The sequence below is a fragment of the Peromyscus maniculatus genome, chromosome 10 (genome assembly GCF_049852395.1).
Source record: "Peromyscus maniculatus bairdii isolate BWxNUB_F1_BW_parent chromosome 10, HU_Pman_BW_mat_3.1, whole genome shotgun sequence".
NCBI classification, from domain to species: domain Eukaryota; kingdom Metazoa; phylum Chordata; class Mammalia; order Rodentia; family Cricetidae; genus Peromyscus; species Peromyscus maniculatus.
This window is the reverse complement of record NC_134861.1, coordinates 40,812,400-40,837,902: the sequence shown is the minus strand read 5'-3', so window position 1 is coordinate 40,837,902 and position 25,503 is coordinate 40,812,400. Positions and strand designations below refer to the sequence as shown.

General features: G+C 46.2%; 1 protein-coding gene and 1 long non-coding RNA gene across 22 annotated transcripts in view; one reads left to right on the top strand and one right to left on the bottom strand.

Moving 5' to 3' along the window:
* Prom1 (prominin 1) overlaps positions 1–25,503 on the top strand; it is a 118,293-nt gene that overhangs the window by 6,430 nt on the left and 86,360 nt on the right. For 4 of the 21 annotated variants that reach the window (XM_042285951.2, XM_042285948.2, XM_042285949.2 and 1 more), the window contains exons 1-2: positions 6,407–6,551; positions 12,232–12,602. In XM_042285951.2, coding sequence (XP_042141885.1) covers positions 12,377–12,602 — 226 coding nt within the window. In that variant the 5' untranslated portion in view covers positions 6,407–6,551; positions 12,232–12,376. Of the gene's footprint in view, positions 1–6,148; positions 6,552–6,830; positions 6,966–7,160; positions 8,021–12,231; positions 12,603–25,503 lie in introns of those variants that run through there. The other 17 variants (XM_076546247.1, XM_076546244.1, XM_076546237.1 and 14 more) reach the window with 8 other exon arrangements.
* On the bottom strand, positions 5,941–7,220 carry LOC107401767 (uncharacterized). The gene is made up of 2 exons (XR_013042880.1): positions 7,025–7,220; positions 5,941–6,918 (listed from the first exon to the last, which is right to left on the bottom strand). It is a non-coding gene; the product is annotated as an uncharacterized LOC107401767 (long non-coding RNA).

Below are 25,503 nucleotides of genomic sequence, written 5' to 3'. Positions count from 1 at the left end.
ATGTCAGAGGTTCCTGCTGCCTCAGAGGGCTTTGTATGGGTCCATGGCCCTACAGTAGCCAGGGACCAAGTTCACGGTCTATGCTGTAACCAGAAACCGAGTGGAAGCCTATGATCCATGATCCCGCTGACTGTAAAGAGCAAGGAAGCTACTTTGGCAGTGGTATCAATAGCTGCAGATGCACAGTAGAGAAAGAGGGACATGGAAGTGGCTGTGATAGCCCCTATCCCTATTTCCAACCCCCTCAATAAAGTAACAGCCGAACTAGGAAGCCATCAAAGTGATGGGGTGCTGAAGTGTAGCTCTCCACAATAGATGGCTTTGGGGGGGAGGGGGTATGGGAGCAGAAGGACTCAGTTCTGCTTAAGGTGCAGGCCGCTGAGATCTTGACCACGTTCCAGTCAGTATATAGATAACACAAATTGGACTTGTTTTTTTCTTTTTGTTGGGGCAAGGGGTCCCAAGAGTGGGAAGGTCAGACACAGAAGGACTGGAAACTGATTGTGATCAGGGTATATGAAATTCCCAAAGAATCAATAAAAATATTAAGTTGACAAAAAAAAAAAAAACCAGTTTGCTTTAAGAACTTAGCTGCTTTCTGTTGCTGTGATAAACACCATGAGCAAGAGCAACTTGGATATGAAAGGGTTTATTTCATCTTACACTTCCAGGTAACAGTTCATCACTGAGTGAAGTCAGGAACAGGACTCAAGGCAGAAACCCTGAGGCAGGAATTGAAGAAGCCATGGAGGGATGCTGCCTATGGGCTTGCTCACCCTTACTTGTTCAATTTGCAATTGAACAATTTGCAAGTATATACCTCAGGACCACCTACCCAAGCATGGCAACACCCACAGTGCACTAGGCCCTTCCACAGCGATGTCAATCAGGAAAACCTCAGGCATGCCCACAAGCCAATCAGGTGGGTGCATTTTCTCAACTGAAGTTCCCCCTTCACACATGACTCCAGCTATGTCAAATTGACAAAAACCCAGCCAACACACACCTCCTGCTTATGCTGTGTGGCTTAACATGATAAGGTCCTGGGTTCAGTCTGCAGCTCCACAAGCAAAGCAAAACAAAACTGAAAACACCCGTCATACCTGTTAATTACAAACAAGAAATCATTCTGTGTTCTCAGTAGTCAAAGGGAGTTCACTGGAATCTAGCTCTTCTGCTGTTCCCCTCCGTCTCCAGCAGCTGCTGCAAACACTGAGTGAAAGATTGTCCTGAGTGGGGTTGTTGGGGGAGAGATTTAGAAGGAAGCATGACCTGAACCTGTATGTAGGCAACAATTCTGGCCCAGCAAAGAAACAGCTGCTATCATCCCAGGTCCATGTTGGAATCTCTTTAAGGTTTGTTTAGCAGTAACCATGGGGTTCAGTTTTCCTTCTCGTAGTCTAGTTTTAAAATTCAGTTGTATAATGTTTAAAATGTTGCTATTTATTTCCCCAGGGATAACGAGCCCCATTAGGGCTCCTAAGTTATAATTTTCAAGGAATTAAGAAACATGACTCCTGTGCAAATCCACAGTGAGTGTGAAAGCATTGCTGAGCTCATGGATTAATGAGGCATCCACCAAGAGGCTGTAACTGGACTTGTTGAAAGTATGATTTGAAGAATGGCATTTATATGGGCAATCCGGAATCTGAAGTGAATATAATTTTATAGACAAAAAGCTTGTCAACTTTTGGCTGTCAAGGGGGAGCGCTAATTAGGAAGTCTTTAAAGGAAGCGGGGAACACATTGCTTAGCACAGGTGTTGAGTTCCTGGCTGAACCTTGAGTGGATTGTAACAACCGCCTGCTTTAGAATTGAGAGTGTTGGGCTTGCACCTACCCCATGTAGCCGTCTCTCTCTTAGTTGGATGGAGCCTTTCTTCCTTGCAAAGTCAAGTATGGTGGTGGGATGTCCTCACACCGTGTAACTCTGGTTTTCTGATGCTCTCATTTGTCTTCATTGGCTATTAGAGGTAAATTAATTGGTTGTTAAAGGTAAATGCCCCATTTGACGTAGTGCATATTACTATCAGCTGAGATGAGAACTGTCTCCAAGGACCAGGAATTTGAAAGTTACTTACTAGATGGTAGACTCCCAAGCCCAAAACACAACAACAGCACCCCACCTACACTCCCTTTAGACCACTGGCTGAGCTTTCCCAAGTCTTCCCAGCTTTAAGTCAGGACCCTGCCCCCCACCCCCACCCCCGCCCCATCCACTCTGCTTTCTGCTCTTTCATCTGCTTTATTTTCACAGTGTGGAAGTTTTCTATCTCTGCCCTTAGACTGTGAACCTGCCTGCTAGATCAGGCACAGATCACACCTGAAGTACAAGAGGAATGTTTTATTACCTTTTGGTTATTGAACATTAGTAATGTTATTGTTGGCAGCCCAGCCCAGGAGGCAGAGAAAAGCAAGAGGAACAGGAAGTCATGCAGTAAAATATTTACAGGAAAATGTTGGCTTGCTTGAAGCTATTCAATACACACACCCTGCACACACACACCCTCCCCCCCCCCCCCCCCCCCCCCCCCCCCCCCGCCACTTTTCTTTTTGTCTTTTTACTTTTCCCACTTCCTTCTTCCTCACTCCCTGGCTACATGTTACACAAATTTTAATCTTAAGAGCTGTGTTGCTTTTATCTAAAGATATGATGCCATGTTTTTGAATCTTACAAAAACATCATTTTAATTATTAAAAATATGTTGCTATAATCAATCACAAACGTCCCTAGCAGTTCCACTCTGTCACAGCCCTGTGTCCCCTAGCTTCCTTTCATCTGAGGAACATGCCTTCTATGGTCCTGTCCCAGGACTGCTTCCAAATCTAGATGACCAGGTAGTCCTTTATCCCCGGGGCAGGCTCAAAGCAGTTGATGCAGGCAGTTCGGAATCAACATCTCTCTTAAATCCCAGGTAAGTGGAAAAAGTAAGCTCCAGGGTACAGACGGCACAGGGCCCCGGGCTGAGCTGCTGCAGCCTCTGTTAGCTGCCTTTGCTCGGCCTCACCATGGAGACCACTGGCTGTCTTCAAGACCCCTGAAGCAGCACTGCCCAGGGAAGGAGAAAAGTGACATTGTTCCTTTCAGAACACCCTCATTCACGATAGAACTTGTCAGGTTAATTAGCATAGTTATTCACAAACGTGAATAATTAAGTGACTGCAAGAAAAATACCTAAAAACACAATGGTTTATTTTTGGGTTTTCTTTCTTTCTTTCTTTCTTTCTTTCTTTCTTTCTTTCTTTCTTTCTTTCTTTCTTTCTTTCTTTCTTTCTTTCTCTCTCTCTCTCTCTCTCTCTCTCTCTCTCTCTCTCTCTCCCTCCCTCCCTCCCTCCCTCCCTCCCTCCCTCCCTCCCTCCCTCCCTTCCTTCCTTCCTTCCTTCCTTCCTTCCTTCCTTTCTTTCTTTTGGGGTGTGTGTGTGTTGTATTTGTGGGTTTTTTTTTCAACACAGGGTTTCTCTGTGTCACCTTGTTTGTCCTAGAACTCACTCTGTAGACCATGCTGGCCTAGAACTCAGAGATCTGCATGCCTCTGCCTCCCAAGTTCTGGGGATTAAAGGCATATGCCACCATCAAGAAGTGTTTTTTCAAGGAAGGGACCACTGAATATTGATTTTTTTATATTCTGGTTAAATAATATTTTTTTTTTGCTCTTGTAGCCCACGCGGGCCTTGAATACCCTGGTCTTTCCAGTGCCGGAATTATGAGCATGTACCACTATGTCTCCATGCCTCCTTCTTCTTTTCATGTGGTACTAGAACCTGAGCCTCAGACATGCTAAGCACATGCTCTTCTACTGAGCTATAATGCCCCCTACCCAAGGCTTTTTTTTTTTTTTTAATTTTTTTGAGACAGGGTTTCTATGTGTAGCTCCAGCTATCCTGGAATTCACTCTGTAGACCAGGCTGACCTCGAACTCACGGAGATCCATCTGCCTTTGCCTCCTGAGTGCTGGGATTAAAGGCATGCGTCACCACTGCCTGGCCCCTTGTTACGTTTAAAAACCATTTTATTTTAAATTATGTGTATCAGGATGTATATGCTTCTGAGTGCAGTTGCCTGTGGAGACCAGAAGATGACATTATAGGAGACCCCTGGAGCTGGGGTTACAGGCAGTTGTGAGCCACCCTACATGGTGCTGGGAACTTAATCTCCTCTGCAAAAGCAGTAGGAGGACGTAACTGCCGAGCTGTTTTCTTTTCTGCTTAAGGCTATCCAGGGTACCTCTTACTGTTGTGTTCTGTGCTTCTTCATTTGTTCAGGTTGAATATATACAGTGGTTCAGGCAGAACAGGTGTTAGGGTAGAACATGAAAATGCAAGGAACTGTCGAAGCATTAAGTGTCCTAGGTAATGTGAAGACAGACGGTTGTGTGGCCATTTCCTCTGAAACAGCCCTTCCTGCAGGGAGGAGGAGGGTAAGACTCAGCAAAGCTCAGAAAGTTGTAAGACTCACAAGGCCCCAGGGCGGGATTACACAATTGCTCCAGCCTTCCGTGGAGCTGGAGCTGCGTGCAAGCTGTGCATTGAGCTCCCGCAATGCCGCTCTTTTATGAGCTGGTACCCACGATAGGATGGACTTTCTGTTGCTGTAGCCACTGCTGAGTTTCCCACACTCCTGTACGGAATCCCTCCCTCACATTCCTATAACGAATCCCTGAAGAAAAACCTGTTTAGTTCACCGAGTTAAATTTAGGAAGCAATGCTTCTTTGGTTTATCATCAGTGAATGCCCTGTGTGGAGTGAGCAACCATTTGCTCACATCTCCTCAGGAAAAGTCAGTCACCTAGCAATGGTCGCCCATTTCAATGCAATGTGACACTGGTCAGAGACACTTTCACCCATTTTCTGAGTGCTGGAGGACAGGCCTGGGTTCAGATTCAGGGCTTCACTAACTCGGTGACCTTGGGCAAGTCATTAAACCTACATCATTATAGTTTATCATTAATAGGATATCAGAATACTCTTGTTGCTAAGGTTATATAAAAATTCATTCGGAACAACCGGCCTAGAGCCTCATCACACCACTGCTCTTAGTTTGTGGGTGTCACTAGGAATGAAAGTGAGTATGTCACCCTTGTGACTCTTTGCAGACACAGGAGCTGAGAATCAGAGGGACAAGGCCATCAGTGTCTATGCTGCTAAAACAGGCAGCTCAGGGCCAGCTAGCTGCTCTCAGGAGAGAGAACTGTCTCCCCTTATCACCAGCCTTACTTGAATGTCTGCCTTGGAGCAGAAGAGCAAGCAGAAGAGAAGTCCTGGGAGCACCAGCGACTGCAAAGGAGGTAACTGGCAGTGTTAAACACCTCTGGTACCCCAACATTGCCTGCCACAGCTCCGTGTGGTTTTCCAGGGATCTTTCTGAACTTCCCATTTCTAGACTTGGAAATATGTACACTCAAGGTCAGTTTTAACTTTAAAGAAGTTTTCATCTCCCTGTTTCCCGTCCTCAGTTCATGATAGATTTTGAGGTGAAAAGATTACTAAATTAAGGTTCATTTGTCGGGGACAGAGAGATTGGCTGACTGTTTTCGCAGAGGACCTGAGTTCAATTCCCTGCACCCACATGGTGGCTCATGACCATTTGTAACTCCAGTTCCAGGGGAGCCAACACTTTCTTTTGCCTTCGATGGTCACATGGTACACGTACATACATGCGGGCAAAACATTCATACACATAAATAAAAGAAAATCTTCTAGAAGAGTTCATTTGTCCGTATACCTATACTTTCCCCACCTTTCCAGCCATTCATTCTATCAATCTACCCACCTAACCACCCATACACAGTTAGTACGCCTCTTTTGGTGATAGAAATATCCCAATTGTGCAATTCTTCCCCAAGTCTATTCCCCATTCACCTTTGGTTGAATCCAGGAATGTGAATCGATAATTAGTAGTCTCCATCCTTGATAGTACAGCGGTAACGCTCCAGCCCCATAATTTGTTTTTGCTTTAGTTTTGTTTTTAATTAAATGCACTGGGAGCAGTAACCATGTCTAAAGAGACCAGGAAAAGAGCGTGGAGGCCAGAGATTTTAGGAGCTAGCCTCCTTCCAAGGAGCGATTTAGGATTAGGTGTGAGAGGAGGGTGTTCTGGGACTGAGCAGGGATTTCAGCAGGAAATAAATGCTGTCCTGTGGGTGTCTCCAGGGCATTGTGGCCGAGCTGCTCAGAAGGTCCAATCAGAGAGCGCTCAGAGCTTCAAGCTTAGTGCTCTTTAAATTACTGAGCCGGTAGAGACCCCTGCACCTGGCCTCGAGCTCAGCCACGGGTAAGTGTTTCTGGAGTCGGTGTATTCCCTTAGCTCCATCCCTACTAGTCTGCCCGGGACCCAGGAGGACGCAACAGCGTCTCAGAGTCCTGGGGTCCTGTAGTCCTGCCTCTCGCGCCCCTAGCCAACCCGGGGCGGGGCAGCGGGGCGGGCTTTCACCCAGCAACCCCGGTGGTGCCCCGAGACCGGATTTAAATAATTCATGAACCAGGCGGAGGGAGCTATCCGGGAGGCGTGGGGCTGGAGGGCGCCGAGACCGGGACGGGCGCTGGAGCGGAGCGGTGAGTAACTCTGAGTGCGGACCGGGTTGAGCGCACCCTTTTCTAGAACACCCAGGGCAGGGATGGGGAGTGGAGGAGGTTGCCCAGCACCTCCTACGCCTCCTACTGTCTCCACAGCAGGTGGAGGGAGCCTAGATTGCCTTCGGGGGCTGGAGGGGCTGCAAGGTGGTTTGGGTCCCCGCTACTGGGCGATCCCGGGGTCTGGGAAGGCCCGCTAGAACGTGCAAACTTTTTCCCGCGGTGGTAGCCCGCTCCGTGCAGCATTGCTCCGCTCGGGTGCTCCTTCCATCCTGTGGAGGGGGTGGAGGTCGCTGGGTTCCGGCGACGCGGGCAGGCGGCAGCGAGACTCCCAAGCTATCGGCCGGCTCTTGGAAAGGGCAGCGAGAGGGGAGGATTCTTGAGAATTCTTCTGCGGTAAGGGGAGCCCCGGGAAAGGCCCGGGGAACGCGGGACTCCCAGCCACCGTCTGCTACCTATGTGCAACGCACAGTGCTACTGGCCCGAGCCGCAGGGCAACAGAGATGCTACAGCAAACCGCCTCCCGGCGGCCGTTGCGGAGCGCACGCACCCGGGGCTAGAAGCCCTAACTCCAATCAGCCTTCTGGGTCGCACAGCGCCGAGACATTCTGCTTTCCTAGGGATGGAGAGCAAGGGCGCTCTGGGCATACCTTGATGGAATTCGGGGACCGGGGACAACAAAGAGGAGTGTGGACAGACCAGAGCTTCGTGGCTGCTGGAAGATAGGGGCTCGGGCTGAGTTTCCGAGAGCGGGTCGGAGAGGGACTGTGAGGAGTTTGACTCCAATCCTCAGCTGGTGCCCAACGGGGACTCGGAGGGGAAACGCCGCGGTGGCGCTCGGGACGGCGGGTCTCAGGGTCGACCCCCTCCCCCAGGCGACAGCGGATTCCTGGAGGCTCGCAGCTTCGCGCGCCGCCTCGCAGCGCTTCTTTTGTGTTCAGCAGCCCGGGAGAGGCCCCTGCGAAGGAGGGAATGAGGGAGGGAGGGAGGGCACCCGTCCGGTGGCAGCTTGGAGGGAAAGGCAACAGAGGAAAGGTGCCCGCGTTTCCTGCAGTTCCTGCTTGCTCCGGGAGCCCGCTCTGCTGCTTTCTTGTTCTGACTTTTCTTATGCCCGGGCGGAGAAAGGTTTGCTCCGTGTCTTGTGAGTGGTTGCTGGCCTTTGTTAAGCGAGTGAAAAATTGAGGTCCTTGAAGGCCCCTCCACCCCGGCTCACTAGAGACCCAGACAGTTTCAACAATGAGTTGCATTGAACTATAAGAAAAACTTTTTTTGATTGACCAATTGAATATTGGCAAATTCGCATGGTTCATCTTGGGTGACTACTTTCCTCATTCATTTGTGAATTTACCTCTTTGAATCTCTACGGAGCTGACATCCGTCTGCGTGAGCCTAGAAGTCAAGGTGGTTAACCTGGAGCATTAGAAGTTTATGGTCAGCACACGTGGTGCCAGGTTAGCATGTTAATCCGCCAACCCCAAGCAAAAACCCACACTTCACAGCAGAGAATGTAAGCAGCTGTCATTGTTGGAGGCCTGGCCCTGTTTGAAAACTTGAGATGTTTTTGCTATTTAGTAGGGCCCTTAAGTTTTTTCTTTTAAGTACTCCATAATTTTTTATGGACTTCCTTATGATTTCTGTTGAACTATTTCTCTCTGTTCTGGTTCAGTGAAGTAAACAAACATACCAAAGAATGGGTTGAAAATAACAACACTAGGAGCTGGAGAGATGGCTCAGTGGTTGGGAGCACTGGCTGCTCCTCTAATGGACCGGGGTTCAATTCCTAGCACTTACCTGGCAGCTCATAACTGTCTATAACTCCAGTTTCAAGGAATCCATGGCAACAGGCATGCATGCCGTGAACATATATATGCACGAAGGCAAAATACCCATATAAAATAAATAAATCTTAAAAAAGAAAATAATACTTTGCATATTGTTGATTTTGTTTATAATTTGAGGGAAATAGGTTTTGTCAATTGTCAAGAACCATCTGCTAGTTTTTAAGAACCAGGAAGCTTTGTTTCAAATAATACAAACTAATCCAGCATATGTATAGCAAACAGATGTTCTTGGGGGACTGTGACTTAGAGGAAGTGGCGGGAGGGTTGGATAGCCAGTCTTAACAACACAGGACAGGTGACAGGCCCCTGATTGGTGTATAATTATCATGGGCACAGCAGACCTTGGATATGACTGCTGTACTGCCACCGTTGTTTCTAGAATGAATTAAAAGTCACTCAGCTTCAGTATCTGTCCCAGGCTCAGATCCAAGAGAAAGCATCTTAACTAGCTTCTATGGCTCACCCCAGGACCTATTTGAGCACCCCAGCTGGCCTCACAATGAGAGTTAGGGCTGCTCCCCAGAGGACTGGTAAAGGTGTGCTCAGAAGTCAAGTAGCCCCTCTTCCCCAAAGCAGACCCTAAAAGACAAACATTTACATCTACCAGGGGGATCCTGGTAAAAAAAAAAGAGAGTGAGCACTTCCCATCAAAAGAAGAAAAGAAAGTGAAGCTAATGGGTCGCCCCACTTGCTTTTAAAAGCAAGCACTTGCAGAAATGTCGCTCTCCAGGCTTCAGACTCAGAATCATGTGTGGTATGTGCTTAAAGCTAACTTTAGTGGGCTCCTTTCCCTGTTTGAATATAGTACATTTGGAGTGGAAACCAACCGTGTGCCCCATTAACCAGGGAAATGGTCAGGCCCGCTTTGCCAGCTATGACCCGCTTAAGGGAATGGACCTGGAATAAGCAGATTCCAAAGCTTACAACGGTGAGGGTCTCCAGAGACAGGTTCCCGCCAGGAATGGTGGATCAGTAGTCCTGCCTAGGGTGACGATAGAGAGATGGCCTGCTGCCTGATTTGGAAGAAGCAGCCACAAGCAATCCTAGAGGTAGTCTAGGATCTGTCCTCCCCAGGGGTGTAAGGTGGCCAACAGGTAGGTGCCTGGCTCAGCTTTAGAAGAGGTGAAGATGATAACTTTGTGATAGCCTCGCCCATATCGTATTTCAGCAATCCTTTACTGGGTGTCTCCTGTGTACCAGGACCTGGGGATTGCTGAGGAATCTTTTTTTACTTGACTTATACCAATTGCCTGCTTCATAACTCTTGAGACGTCGATATTTTCTTAAATTTTAATACTGAAGAGGGAGCTGCACTTTTTGCAGGGAGATGTAAAGAAATGTGTACATTGAATCCCACTTAGCCTCTCAAGCAATGGGCATCTCCATCTCTGCCTTGGTGAGCAGAGGTATTTTCTTTCCTTTGGGATTTCCTCTGTTCATGTCCACAGAGGCAGCTTGGAAGCTTGTTTATTCATAGCTCTAAGGGACATTCTGTTTGTGCCTGTGGCTTGGTCTCATTACCAGGAAGTGTGCCTTTCTCAGCACCTGAGCCTTTAATCCGGCCAGTTCTGAGTCCCTTTAGCAAAGAACTAGCTGAGGCATGTGGTGTGTGTGTGTGTGTGTGTGTGTGTGTGTGTGTGTGTGTGTGTGTGTGTGTGTGTTCAGAGGAAGCCCTTGGGAGCCATCACCAGGGGCACAGGGCACATTGTGGCTATGGTGGAGCTTGATCCCAGGAGCCACCTGGAGACCTAAGCAGCTGGTAACTTGCTGGAGGAAGACTTCAGAGGCATTCTGTTGTAGCTTTGTACAGAAGTATTTGGAGCAGGATGGGAGGTAGAAAAGGAGACATGATTTGAAGGGATTATAGATATATTTAGGCTATATAGGGATTTACATTCCTATAGATAGGAATTTGCATCTTCATTCAAACTGCTCAAGAAATCCTACCTCTTGACTGGTTGTAAGGTGCACTTGTTCCAAACTTTGGTGGTAAATCCTGTGCTGCATTTTGTGCTGGCACCTCCCTGAGTCACTCTCAGCAGGATCTGACTTAGAATATAGGCAATTCTTGATTGTCCCCATGTCCCCTTCCCAGTGTGGATTTTAGGGCAACCTTATGCGTACCCTGAAAGCATTTATCTAGCACAAAATGAAAACCTGCCTTGTAGATCAAGGAGCTTCCACTCCTTTACCCGAGAAATTTTGCTCTTTGTTTTTCGAGACAGGGTTTCTCTGTGTAGCCCTGGCTGTCCTGGAACTCGCTCTGTAGCCAGCCTGGCCTCGAACTCATAGAGATCCATCTGCCTCTGCCTCCCGAGTGCTGGGATTAAAGGTGTGCATCATCATAGCCCGGCACCCGAGAACTTTTTAAGGCAAATCTGGAAATATAGGCATACAAATTAAACATTTACTGAGAATAGGTGATAAATAATTTTATTTCAAGACAATTTTAGCATGATATAATTTACCACTTAGTTAAAGCAAATTTGCATGTCAATAAAGTGAACGTGCTTGTTTGTTTAATGCAGTACAACTCAAAGATACACTAATTTGAAACATGCCAAGAAATGACCGTAGGAAAATATTAAAGTTCCTTGTTTTCTGTAATTAAACCATTATGTTTCTATGCGAGCAGAACTCCGTGTGTGTGTTAGTAAAAACACTGCACTTTATAAGGTGCAGCAGTCTGGAATCTGAACTGAGGCATTTCTGGCACTGTTCGTTCGTGTTTCATGGCATGAGGGCACGTACAGTGCAAAGCATGTGTGCGTGTGTGCTGTGTCCAGAACCAAGGCTACAGGGAAGTCTCATGCAGCACTGGTGAGCTGTGCACTCTACAGCCTACTTCTAGGCTGCTTGCTGATTTATTTACCCTCATGAGATGCTATAAGAAGTCAGGATTTGGGGGGATCTTTATTTCTTATATTTACCTGCTGAGTAGAGATACCTTCTGTTAGAATAGAAAGAACCTATGTTACTCCTCGTCATTACTATGACTTCTCCTTTCCGAGACGTGGTGGTGACCTCACCATCTCTTCAAGGGTGGACAGGAGCCTCCTTTGGCTCTGCCTCCCACTTCCTCAGTGCCTGGTCACTGGAGAATGTGACTTGGATTGGGAGGTCTCATAGGATGACCTGGTGGGCTCATTAGGAAAGCAGATTTCAAGTTCTGTCTGTTTATAAACTTGAGGCCATCCATGCCTTTCGGGTACAGTTAGGTCCAGTGATGGATGCCTGAAATTCCATCTCTTAGCAGATAAACAGAATGTAAGGTGTCCCAAACTGTATCTTCAGAGCAAAAAGGGAGGTAGAAACTTAGACAGCACTGTTCCATGGCTGGGGGCTTCTGTGGCACCAACCCGAGCTTGGGAGGGTGAGCCTGGAACATTAAGCCTTCCTGAACGGAAAATACTGAGTTGGATTCTGGCCTTACTGTCACCACTTGGTAACTAGTGTAGGTTACTAAAATTTCTTCTGCATATGTTTCCTCATCTGTAAAGTGGGATTATGCCTTAGAAGCTTGTAGGATAGTACCTGGAATTCAGCAAGTGCTCCATGAATGTCTGTTTCCAAGAACAAATAGATTCCTGAATCCTGCCTCATGTGTCCCAACCCTGGAAAGGACTGTGTTCTGAATCATCTCATTCCCCGGCTTCCTGATAGTCCCTGTCTGCAGCTCTGGAGCAGCTGTGTGTTTGGTTTCCATGAACCCCAATTAGGCCTAAGTGTTTAACTCTAAGCCATGCCTCCTCCTCTGGGGTGGGCTCCTGGGACAGGCAAGGCTGTCTCTGAGTAACCAATGTTCTTTCCCTCCCTACCAGGCATGGTACTTTGAGTGAATGACCTCCTTGGAGACCATTTCTTTGCTCCCCCTGCTACCAGCCAGGAGGCAGAAGATTCCACAGGTTCAGGAAAGGCCCATTGCCCCTGACCTTCCAGAAACTACCTCATGCTTGGGCGATCAGAATGACTATGATTCTTGTATTCAGTGTCCTGCTGCTACTGGGGCTATGTGGAAATATTGCTTCAGGAGGTCAGCCTCCGTCTACAAGCACTCCTGGGGCTTTGAATTATGAATTGCCTACCTCAGAGTATGAGACCCAAGACACGTTCAACGCTGGGATTGTTGGCCCTCTCTACCAAATGGTACACATCTTCCTCCATGTGGTCCAGCCGAATGATTTCCCTGTAGGTAAGTGTTGACCATGGGGAAGATGGAGTTGTCTCTGTTGGTTTCTGAATGACCACACCATGCATACAGAAGATATTCATCTCTGTACAGTATGAGATTCAAAAGCATAGGCCATACAGGGGCAAAAAAATATTTATATAGAATTTAGAAAGATGTGTATCTGGCTAAGCTGGGTGAGAAACAAAATCAAATCTTTCTGCTTGGTTGGTTTTTCAGTTTATCTTGCTTTGTTTTGCTTTGAGCAACACATTGTTCCAAAGCAAGCGTGGGCAGGCACGCACGCACGCACGCACAAAGTGAAAATTAGGGTAAAAATGCAAGCTTTTTGTTGTAGAATGAGAAATTGATAATTACCTGGCAGCTGTTGGTTGAGTCACTTAACAATTTAACTCTTCTCTGCCCACCACCAAACGCACTCTTAGGGCAAGGACAGACCTGTCCAGACCTGTTTCAGTACTAAGAGTTTGATAGGGGGGTGAGGGTGGGGGGCACATTGGTTACTTCAAGGGGGCGGAGTTTTGTGGTCAGGGCTATTGTTCTCTGAACACAATACAGATGTTTCCTTGGCCTTCTCATAATTCTTTTAACCTGGAAGCTCCCTAGTGTGTGTGATCTCAGGGACAGTCCTGTGAAGACAATGGCCTGCATTTTTGGTGAACTTAATTTAAGTTACACCCCTCCTAAGCTTGACAGACATTTGAGTACTGGCATTGGTTATAAAACTTGTGGCAGTCCAAAAGATGAAAGCAGAAGATTATAAAATGAGGAGAGCTTAGATGGTCTTGGCTAGTGTGTGTGTGTGTGTGTGTGTGTGTGTGTGTGTGAGAGAGAGAGAGAGAGAGAGAGACAGACAGACAGACAGACAGAGACAGAGAGAGAGGAGCCTTATCACATTACAGGGCTGTGTTTGTTAAGTTTTGATTTTTAATAATTCACTTATTTTTATTTTATGTTCATAGGTGTTTTGCCTATATGTATGTCTGTGTGAGGGTGTTAGATTCCCTGGAACTGGATGGAGTTACAGACAGTTGTGAGCCACCATGTAGGTTCTGGGAATTGAACCTGGGTTCTCTGGAAGAGAAGCCAGTGCGTTTAACCACTGAGACATCTCTCCAGCCCAGACTGGTTAAGTTTTAAATGTCTACTTGCCAGCATGGAGAATGAGGGGTCACCTAAATCAGCTTGGCCTGCGGTATGGGTACGTCTATGGGGTTTTGTCTTGACTACCGTAACTGAGGTGGAATGGAAGACCCACACTGAGTGTGGACAGCATCGTTTCATAAGCCGGGCCCTTATTTATACACAAGTGAAGCAAGCTAGTCAAGGAAGCAGGAGCAGTAAGCAGGCAGGCGGCTTGGGTGCATTCATATATATCCTCTGTTCTTGACTGTGGATGTGATGTGACTGGCTGCTAGGGATCCTGCCTTGATTTCCCTGAAATCCCGGACCAGAACCTGAAATTGTGAGCCCAATTAACCCTCTCCACTCCAACTTACTTTTTGTCAGGATATTTTATCACAGCGATAAAAGTTGAATGAGAACGAGGACGTTTATAGTTTCATTAAAATGGATGTTTATTGACATTTTTATTGTGTTTATGTTAGATTAGCTTGACATAGTCGGAAATGTTCTTGTCATTTTTCTGTTTAAATTTCAGTTCTAAGAAATAAGTCACAGTCTAGGCCTGTAGTGCCACTGAAGATGATCTTGAACTAACACTGTCTACTATTTCTGTCATGGCTTAAAAGAACAAAAGAGGGAACAGGAGAGGTTGGTTGTTAGCTGATTACATAATATCTGTTTGGAATAGTGGCTATATTGACTTTTTTTTTTAAAAGAGTTACTATGAATGTTACTGTAGGAACAGGTAACTCCTATTATTCCTACACATTTTTTCAGTTTTGTTTGTTGAGACAGGGTTCCTCTGTGTAACTCTAGCTGTCCTAGAACTTGCTCTGTAGACTAGGCTGGCCTTGAAGTTACAGATCTGCCTGCCTCTCCCTCCCAAGTGCTGGGATTAAAGGTGTGCATCCCCACAGACTGGCTCCTAGTTATTTTAAAATTTTATTTATGTGTGTATCTCTAGTGATTGAATATTCATTTGCGTAGGGGCGAAGGTGAGTGTGTGTGTGTGAGCCAGAGACTGATGTGGGATATCTTTTACTGCTTTCCACCAGTTAGGTACATGCATGCTGCCAATTCAGTCTTAGGTACTCACACTTGTGTGGCAGATATTTTCTAACTGAGCCATCATTTCCCCAGCCCCTAATTACCTTTTTTTAAAAAATGTGTGTACGAAGCTTAGAAAATTGTATGAATTTTCAAGAATTCCAAAGAGTTGAAGCTGGCCATGTCTCACTCTAAGGCATACCTTACAATTAGCTTACCCTATTATCTCTTTCCATACACTGTTCCGTGTTACTCCCTCTGGATTTCACAGGAAGGCTCTTCATACTTAGTAAAACAATACATATTCAAAGCCTTCATTTCAGTGACCAGGCTAGCTGAAGGTGCATTTAAAGGTTTTGAATTCCATCACCAATGTTGTTAGCTTAGAAAAGAGTTGTCTGAAGAGTGTAAATCTGAACATTCTGAGGGTGTGAGCCTACCTGGGAGCTTGGGCTCATCATATCGAAGTGAGACATGCCCCTGAGTTGTAGCAGCAGACCAAAGCAGAACAGTTTTCCATTGAAGGGGAACAGTATCAGAGTGTTTCCAGAACATAACATTGAATTTGACAGTTGACACCTTAGGGTTTCGATTTTCTTCTCTCATCCCAGTTTCTTTTACAGTCTTCCACCTAACTACTAGATTTCATAATAGTCTCCAAGTGTCCCTAAGTATTTTATGTTGCCAAGGACCACATAGTCATGGCTTTCGTCTGGGGCCCATACATTTCATGGGGAGATAATCATGGGGAGATAGCCATAGACTATTAACCCAAACAGAAAATTTTGAGACAGTATGATGTTGATAGATGGTGTGCTGGCTAGTTTTATGTCAACTTGACACAACCAGAGTTATCTGAAAGGAGGGAAGCTTAATTGAGAAAATTACAGCCTTCATAAGATGCAGCTGTAAGGTGTTTTCTTGGTTAGTGATCAATGGAGGGAGGGCTCAGCCCATTGAGGGTGGTGCCACCCCTGGACTGGTGGTCCTGGGTTCTAAAGAAAGCCATGAGGAGCAAGCCTTAAGCAGCACCCCTCCATGACCTCTGTATCAGTTCCTACCACCAGATTCCTGCTCTGTTTGAATTCCTGCCCTGACTTCCCTCAATGATGGACTATAAGAGGCAGAAGTGTAAGCCAAATAAACTCTTTCCTCCACAGCTTGGTTTTAGAAGCCTGAAAGCTTAACCAGCCAACTGCTTAACCAGCCAAATGCTTCTAGTTTCTGGTTCTCACGCCTTAAATACCTTTCTGCTTTCTACCATCACTCCCTGGGATTAAAGGCTCGCTTTCCGGGATTAAAGGCGTGTGTCACCATGCCTGGTTGTTTCCAATGTGGCCTTGAACTCACAGAGATCCAGAGGGATTTCTACCTCTGGAGTGCTAGGATTAAAGGTGTGAGTGCCACTATTTTCTAGCCTTTGTACCTAGTGGCTGTTCTGTCTCTGACCCCAGATAAGTTTATTAGGGTACACAATATTTTGGGGAACACAATACCACCACAACGGAGCCATGGCACAATGTGTTCTAGAACCTGGTGTGGCTATCTCAAGAACATCTTCCTGGCTTGGAATCACTGAGACTGAGACTGAATGCTAGCCTGAGGCTCACTGAGAAGAAAGCTGTGTGTCACCTTGGGTGTCACTGTGCTAAAGGCTGGGAAGTCTGAAATCAAGGTGCAGTCAGATAGGGCCCCCAGCCTGGGTTGTAAATAGCTGTATTCTTGCTGGGGGCTTGCATGCCTTTTCCTTGATGCATGCTTGGAAAGAGAAACAGACAATCAGACACACAACCTCCCTCTCCCCTTCTCTTCACCAGGCACATATCTCACCATGAGGGCTCTGCATATATGCTTCATCTAAACCCAGTTCTTCCCCGAAGTCCATAGCTCCGAAGGCCAACATATTGGAGCTCAGTTTATGAATTTGGGAGGAGCAGAGACAGCCTGTACCAGTGGATGTCTTAGTCAGTGTTCTATTGCTGTAAAGAGATGTCATAACCAAGGCAATTTTTATAAAAGAAAGCATTTAAATGGGGCATGTGTACAGTTTCAGAGGTTTAGTCCATTATGATCATGGTGGCACACAGGCAGACATGGTGTTGGAGAAGTAGATGAGAGTTCTACATCCAGATCCCCAGGCAGAAAGAAGAGAGGCCGCTGGGCCTGGCTTGGTCTTTTGAAACCTCAAGTCCACCTCCAATGACGTACTTCCTCTAACAAGGCCATACCTACCCCCAAAAGGCTACATCTCCTATTCCTTCTCAAGCAGTGCCACACACTGATGAGTAAGCATTCAAATATATGAGTTTATGGGGGCCATTCTTATTTAAACCACCACAGTGAGCAAGAGGGCATTTTCATGGAGTAGTTTGGCTAGGGTCAATAAGAGCCAATGCTGGGAAGAAAGAACAGGTAGCATCCACTGGAGAAGCATTGATTGAATATCCCAGCTTCCTGTGGTGTTCCTGTTGGGTGTTGTGAGCCAGAGTCTAAGTGGAATTGGGTTTGGGGAAGAGTTTCATCAGTGCTGGGAGGGCATATCACATGGGGGTGGATGCTCCTCCACTGGTCTAGAGGGATGACTATGAACATATAAAGACGTAGAAAGCAGGGGGCGGGGGGAATACATGCAATGGATATAGTATCCACTTCATGTCTAAAATACTGTGCTTACATCTCAGCTTTTACAGTGTCCCACAGGGATGATCAAGGCCAAACTGTTAACTTTCAGATCTTTTTTTTCTTATAGATGGAATCTGACTGTAATCATAACTCACTCTTTAGTTTTTATTTGGGAAGCTTACATGAGATGTTGTATGTAAAGCCTATGTTTAAAGCCATACGTGATTGGCACCAAGAAGAATCAATAATTGGGGTTACGATTAGGTTTATTAACTGAGAGGAAAAGTTGGCCAAATAGGATGTTTAAGTTGATGTAGGGAGGGGCCGTGGGAGCAAGATGACTCCCTGGGCATCATTTAAATGTCCTTGCTGCTGCTACTCTCTCAGGAATATTCTACATAGAACTGTCCTGTTGGAAGCATTTCTATGACTTTTCGGGATGTCCAGGCAATGTCTGGATGGCAAGCCTCCCAGTAGCAGAGTGGGCGCCAGGATCCAGGGCATTTCTGCCATTCTGAGTGGTCTTCTGTCTTCACAAGGACGTTTGCATCTAATAGACTCTGGGGTTTTCTCTGCTTCTTTGTTCTTTACTGTTGTCCCCAGTAGTCAGTCCACAAGGCTTCCTTTGCTGCCTGTTAACTCACTGAAATCCTCCATAATTTTTAGAGGTAGGTGATGGTCATAGGTGGAGTGTCAGTCATAATCATACGTCTTTGCAGGTTGGGAAACTGAGTCAGAAAGAGCACATGTTCAAGTTGCTAGAAAGAGGCAGACTGGGAGATTTTTGTTTCTGAGATTCATTGTTTCCCCAGTAGCCCTTGGCTTCCTGTGGGCAATGTGTTTTTCCTTTTATTTTACTATGGTGCTCTTAAAATAACCATGGGTTAGGTGTCGCAACAAAAACTACAAACAATGAAAAGAGCAGCAGTCAGAATATTTTAAAAAAGAAAGTTAAAATGATCATGAGACAATATGAGAAGTGATAGCCTTCACATGTAAAATGTGGGCGTTGCAGACTGTCTACTGTAGGTGTTAAATAGTGCCTCTTCCAATTTTATGTGGCAACAAGGAGTTTGATCTAAAACCCAGTCATTCTGAGGAAGCTAGCAAAGAAAAAAAAAGGACATGTCTGCTTTTAATTTTAGGAAATACTCTAAAATAGTTGTTCGCCCTGCTTTAGCATATTCTTGAATTAGATTTTAGGACGGTTGACCTATTTGGAAAAGTATTTCCAGGTTAATCTGATTTGCCCCTGGGATCGGGTGCACATGGGCGTGGCGTTGGCAAGGAGGAGGGAGAATTGGCACCTGGGGGTGAGTGAGGCTGGGTTCCCATGGAGCTTGGGATTTCCTCAGGACCTTAGCGTGTAGATGCTCTGTCTTGTGGTTAAATAAACTTATTGGCTGAGGTGATCAAAAGAGTCGAACATCAGGATGGAGGGTTGTCTCATGGTGCTCAGTGAGGCATGAGCTGGCCTTGTTGTCAAGATTCCCTCTGCCTGCTCTCAGAGCTCCTGGAGACCTTAGCATCTCTTGCCTCTTCCCAGCCCTGCCCACAGTCTTTGTTGTATAGAATTTACTTATTTACAGGTTTCAGATTAGCTTCCTGGGGAAAGCCCGGGGCAGCTCCTCTCTAATTCTAACCCCCTAGCGAAGCCAATCAGCCATGGAGCCTCTCAATAACCATGGCCCAGGGTGGGGCTGAGTGGGCCTGGCTGCTGTGAGCGTTGCTGTTACCACAACATCAGAAGCAGAGAGAGGTGGTTCCAGGAAAGATGCTTGGCCAGTGGACCGCCCAACAGGTGTGCCTGTGCTAGCATTTAGGTACCACTATGGAGCGTGAATCTATTTAGTCTTATCAATAAAAACCAGGAGTCAAATACCGAGGGAATAACCTGAAGGATCAGAGAAGCAAAGGAGCAGCCATCAGCGATTATAGCTCCTGTATGTTCTCACCTAATTCACACAAAGGTATCGTTGTCCTTTATAGATCATGTGACTCATGCCGGCTCTGGGCCTTGCCAAAAATAAGGTCACCGAGGCAAAAACCCAGCATGTCTTGTTCCGACCTCCCTGTGTCGGCCTCTGGGCTGGGCAGTCTGTACCTCTTCTCCTTTGATCCCGGCAACCTTACAGGATTCCAAGTCGGCCACCCTGAACTAGGTCCTCGTAATGTCTCATTCTACAGAAGTTGAAGCCTGATGCTGAGCGGACTGCCCACGACTTGCTGCTGGCCAAGCAGCTGGCTGCAGGTTCAAGGCACACAAGGGGTGAGATTCAAAAGGCTTGAGAGAGCGCTTCACTGTCCCTTGTGCTGATGGCCGGGAAGACCACACTGCACATTCTTTTTTTTTCCTTACATTTATTTATGTGCGTGTTCATGGGAATGCCTACACATGCCCTCCTTCCACAGATCACGTGTGGAGATCAGGGGATAGCTTGGGGAGTCATTCTTCTGCTTCACCACATAGGTTCCAGGGAATCGAACCCAGATTGTCAGGTTTGGTGGCCAGTGCCTTTATCCACAGAGCCACTTTGCCAGCTGCCATGCTGTGACCATCTTTGCTGCCTCTGTGGATAGAGGTGTCTGAGCCACACTGTGCTAGAACTGTCCCTAGTGTCGTGTGTGTGTGTGTGTGTGTGTGTGTGTGTGTGTGTGTGTGTGTGTGTGTGTGCGTGCACACGGGCGTGCATACCTGGGGTGGGGCTTGGGTGAGCAGTGAGTGTGCCAGGGTACAAGTACCTCAGTCCTATGTGTCTGTGTCTCCAGCTTCATAGCACAACCACACAGCCAGACTGCAAGACGTGTCCTGCCAACAGTTGCCTTGTTCCCTTGCGCACAGAGTCCTTCTGGTGGAAATGTGATCCTGTTTTTCTGTAAGGTACTAGAAAGCAGCAGGAAAGGTCCTTCAAGACGCTAGAAGCTCGACTTCCTGCTCTGTGGGGGCCCTGCCCGGGCTGGAATGCTTCAGGAGTTTCCCCCAGCCTCTGTAGGAAGCAGGAGATTAGTGTGAGCATAAACATGGGAGGCAGCTGCAGCATGAAGCAAGCCAGACTGGCTGGGAAACAGGCCCTGGGCCCCTGGAGGAGCAGCTGTAAAGTGTGGTCTGCGTAGGGCAGTGCCAGGTCAGAGCTGCCCAGCAGGATGAACATTCACGTGCATGAGAGAGCAGAACTGCACTGTGTCGCCGGGGTCTAGATTTACAAACCCTGTGCTCTGAGTGATGGGAAAGAGCCTGTGCCCTGGATCGGCCTCTGTGCTTTACTAGCTCTGTGATGGTTAGCAAGTTACTTAACCTCTCTGTGCCTCTAGAAGGTGACAGTCAATAACAGAATCTACTTTGGGGTCACAGTATGTAAGTACCAATAAATAGTATTTATAAAGTGCTTAGAATAACACTTGATAGTAACACTTCCTGGTATGTATTTGTTTATCAAATAGCTTAAGAATGTTTATAATTTGTATTGGTTAATGTCAGGTTTCAGAGGACACAGAGACGAGAAATGCAGTTTTGTGACCTTGGCTTATTGGCTTTACAAGGTGGTGGTAACAGATGGTCACAGTCTGGGGCGCTTACACCAGCCCTAGAATATTCTATCAGAATTGGAAGCCAAAAGTCTAAAATCAGGGAATAGGTTTGGCTTTGCTCCCTCCAAAGGCCCATTGAGAGAGTGCTACTGGCTTCCTCCAGCCCGATAGTGCCACGTGTCCCTTGCCCTGTGTGGGGTCACTGCCATCTGTCCCTCTTCCTCCATTTAGGGTCCTGCTACCCCAGGATGCACTCATCTCTGGATACTTAACTCATAGTTAAGACTTCCCACAAATATTTTCAGGTTCTAGGGTTAGGGCTTGGATATGTCATTTTAAGGGTCCCCATTCAACTGCTACACCTTTTCTGTTTTTCCATAACCGGTGCATCTCAGAGATGCTAAGCCTCAAGTTCTATTCTTAGAAAGTGAACCAGATTGTAACCTGGTTTGTCTGAATCCAAGCGCTCATATTCCAGTTCTACAAGGCCTTCCTTGGGTGTGTGAGCCTGGTATTGTCTGGCTGAGAAAGCATTGGCTGAGTTACCTACCTTCCAAAGACTCACAAGCTGATTGGGGCCTTCCTCCCGCCCCAAGTCAGCTCTGACACAGGCAGGCTGGGCCATAGTCATTCTGAGGTATGAATGGTGTGCTCATGGCCGTTTGATTGATAGGAGCGCAGAAATGAGAGGAGCTTCCATAGAGGGACTAGTGTTTGAACTGAGCTGCGAGTGTGTGGTTGAAGCTTCAAAGCAGGGAGGGGCAGAGTAATGCAAGCTGAGAGATGGACTCAGGGGAGGACCTGGAGAGCAGGAAAGTGAGCTGGGAGCCCAGGGTTTGTAGGTAGATGGATGTCAGACAGGCTCTGGAGTGTCCACATGAGGTCCCACAGACAGTAGGAAGTAAGGGATCACTAAGAAAACCTACACTCTTGACCATAGATAGCTATGTGCAGGAGGCCACGGAGAAGTGTGCAGTTCCACTCAGCTTCCTAAAAATCCCTGCTGTGTCTGGAGTCGGGTTAGCTCACTGTTGCTCCAGCTTCGGTGTCCTCTGGGAGCTCAGTGGAAATCTTAATGATAGTAATTTCTCACTCTTTAAAAACAGTAGCTGGGCGGTGGTGGTGCACGTCTGTAATCCCAGCACTCGGGAGGCAGAGGCAGGTGGATCTCTGTGAGTTCAAGGCCAGCCTGGTCTACAGAACTAGTCCAGGACAGGCCCCAAAGCTACAGAGAAACCCTGTCTCGAAAAACCAAAAAATAAAAATAAAAATAAAAATAAAAATAATAAAAACAGTAAAAAAAAAAAAGTCAAAGTAAAAATGTGTGTACAGACCAACATAGGATGAGCTATCAAGTTGACTTGACAAATGTCACACATCCACAGCAAGGAGAGGACCTGTCTCCCACAAGACCACACCTAATACTTGCTCTCTGGTCACTGCCTGCTAAGAATAACTCGACACTCTGCCAACTTGCAGTGGCAAGGACTAGTTATTCCTGGTAGAGTCACCCCAAATGGACTCTGTTGGTTCCAGCTTCCCATTTATGAGGCTATTTGTTATGTATAGTTGTAAATATTCCTCCTCATTATGTACTGTTCTACTATGTGTACATATCGAAATTTGTTAATCCACCCAACTGAGTTGGTATTTGAAGGTTTCTGGTTGAGTCATTATGTATTGTACTATTGTGAACATTTTTCTATATGTCTTTCAGTGACTTCACACGTTTCTGTTCATGTGAGTTGTTTCGCCCCTACCCTCCCGCCCCCATACTACATCCACCAATACTACCAGTTTTCTCAAGTAAATATACTAAGTCTTTAAAGAAATTACTAAGGACTCTGAGGATGCCTCATTGGGCGAAGTGCCTGCTCAAGCATGAGGTCTTGCACTCAGATCCTCAGAACTAGGATAAAAATCAAGGTGCACATTTGTAACCTGAGCGCTGGGGATGTGGAAGAAACAGGCAGATTCTTTAATCTCACCTGCCAAACCAGTGAGCTTCAAGCTCACCAAGAGACCCCGTCTCAACAAATGAAGTACAAAACAATCCAGGAAAGACACCAGATGTCAACCTCTGGCTTCGACGTGCACACACATGCTAACACACTAACATGTGCTTCAATACACATGAAAAAGAAAAAAGAAAACATTGCTAGAGAACATTTGAGGTGTATACAAGAGCAGAGGCTGAATCTGATGAGACCTACCTCTTTCCAACAACATTCTCCTTGGGATACCCTTCCCCTAGCTGTGCCCGTCCCTTTATTTTGAAGCAAATTTCAACCATTTTATCGTTTGATCCACAGCTGGTTAAATGCACTAATGTAGAATCTATGGATAAGGTGGCTTGATTGTATTTATAAAGGTCAGATCAAGGTTCATATGTGAGGCAAAATAATTTATAGATGTTGACATCCATTCAACCCAAAAGTCAAATGATGTTTGCTTGTATATTTTTTAGATCCTCCTATGGTGATCTTGATGGTCATGGTCTTATGCATTCAACCTGTTCTCCAATGTGTTTCAACTTTGAGAAAGAATGTGATACTCTGGGAAATTTGTGACTTGAAATTTTCACATATCAGGGCATCTTTTTATGCTTATTCTTATTATGTTTCCTAGGTTTTAAAAAAGCTTCCTTTAATCAAGGAATTTAAAACATCCATTGGCTAATCTTTTGATGTGGGGCCAAGACTTAAATTTTGCTTTTATTATGAGTTAATTGAAGTTCCAAAATTAGTGTTTCTGATCTAAATCACACTCACAATGCAGCCTTGATAATTTTAGGTTTCTTTGTTTTGATTTCTTTGAAGTATAGCAAAAGCAAAAACACTTACGGTTCAGAGTTCCAGATTTGTAGTTTATTTTTTCCTCATACATCCAAGTCACTGGCTTTTATTAAGGCTTTATATTTGATGTGTGTGTGTGTGTGTGTGTGTGTGTGTGTGTGTGTGTGTGTGTTGCTAGAAACTGAACCCACTGCCCTCCCATTGAGCTGTATCCTCATCTCTTTGACTTATTTTTTAAGCACTCAATGTCTTAACATTCATGTTTCTTCACTTCATGAGATATTCATTCACAACACATGAACAACTGTACTTATTATTATAAAACAGCTTGTCAGCAAACTCAGTGTCATAGGCTGAATTTTACCTACATGACCACAATTTGTATATGGAAGTCCTAATCCCCAGTACCTCAGAATATGACCTCATTTGCCAAGTATAGTCATTGAAAATGTAATTTATGGTTGGGATGAGGTCATCCTAGAGCAGGCTGGTGTGGGGAGGAAGTGTGTGTGTGTGTGTGTGTGTGTGTGTGTGTGTGTGTGTGTGTGTGTGTGTGTGTTTGTATGTGTGTATGTGGGTGCTCATATCTGTGAGTGTATATGTGGAAGCCAGAGATCCATAGCGGGTGCCTTCCTCTATCTTTCTCCGCCTTGTTTTCTGAGATGGGATCTCTTGCAGAACCTAGAGCTTGCTGTTTGAACTAGTCTGGCTGGTCAGTGAGCTCTCAGGATCGTCCCATGTCTGCTTCATCTGAGTCACAGATGAATGCTGTGCCTGGCTCTTATTTGGGTGCTATGGAATCTAAATTCAGGTCTTCATCTTTGTACTGAGCCATGGTGTCTGTCCTTTCAGAGGAGAAGATCTGGAGACAGACACAGGGAAAAGGCTATTATCTAGGTTGCTGTGTGTTCTGTGGTGAACAGGAATAGACCCAGCCTTTGTACTGGCCTTTACTAGCTCCTGGAGTGTAACCATCCTGGTAGGAGTGAAGACACTGGACAAACTTGTGCCCCTCTCTTTGACTATAGAGCCATTGAAACAATGGACCTAACGAAACTGGAATTGCCCCAGGAGTCTCCAGCTGGGAGAAGGAGAAGACTGAAGCCCAGGGTCTTAAGAGGGGGGACTTGTCTCCCAGGAAAAGATGCACATAGGCTGTCAGATACCTTGCAGTAGAGACAGGGGCCGACAGTGATGGGTCAATGGCAGGCAGAACCCCACTGTGACCAGGACTGACTAGTTATGCATATGTCCTGCCTTCTGTTTAAACTCTAATCTTATGTCAGGACCCAAGCTGTACTTTGAGGGTCACTGGACCTCTTTGTCCCTCTTCTTCCCAATGCGGTTCCACTGAATAAATCTCCATTCTCTGTGTTTTTTACTATTACATGTCTGTTTAGTTGGAGTACTGAGGACGAGTGGCCAAGCCTAGTTTGTTGGGGCTGCCAGGGCCTCAGCTCTGACCCTAACAACCCCAGTAACAGAGAGCTTTTAAAGGAAAAATTAACACCTTTCGTTCAGTCTTCTTCTTCTTCTTCTTCTTCTTCTTCTTCTTCTTCTTCTTCTTCTTCTTCTTCTTCTTCTTCCTCCTCCTCCTCCTCCTCCTCCTCCTCCTCCTCCTCCTCCTCCTCCTCCTCCTCCTCCTCCATCTTCTCCATAGTTTGAGACAGTGTCTCCCTTTGTGCCACAAGCTTGTCTTAAATTCACTCTGTCTTAGTTATGTTTCTACTGCTGTAAAACACCACAGTCAAGGCAACTTACAGAAGAACATGTATAATTGGGCTTAC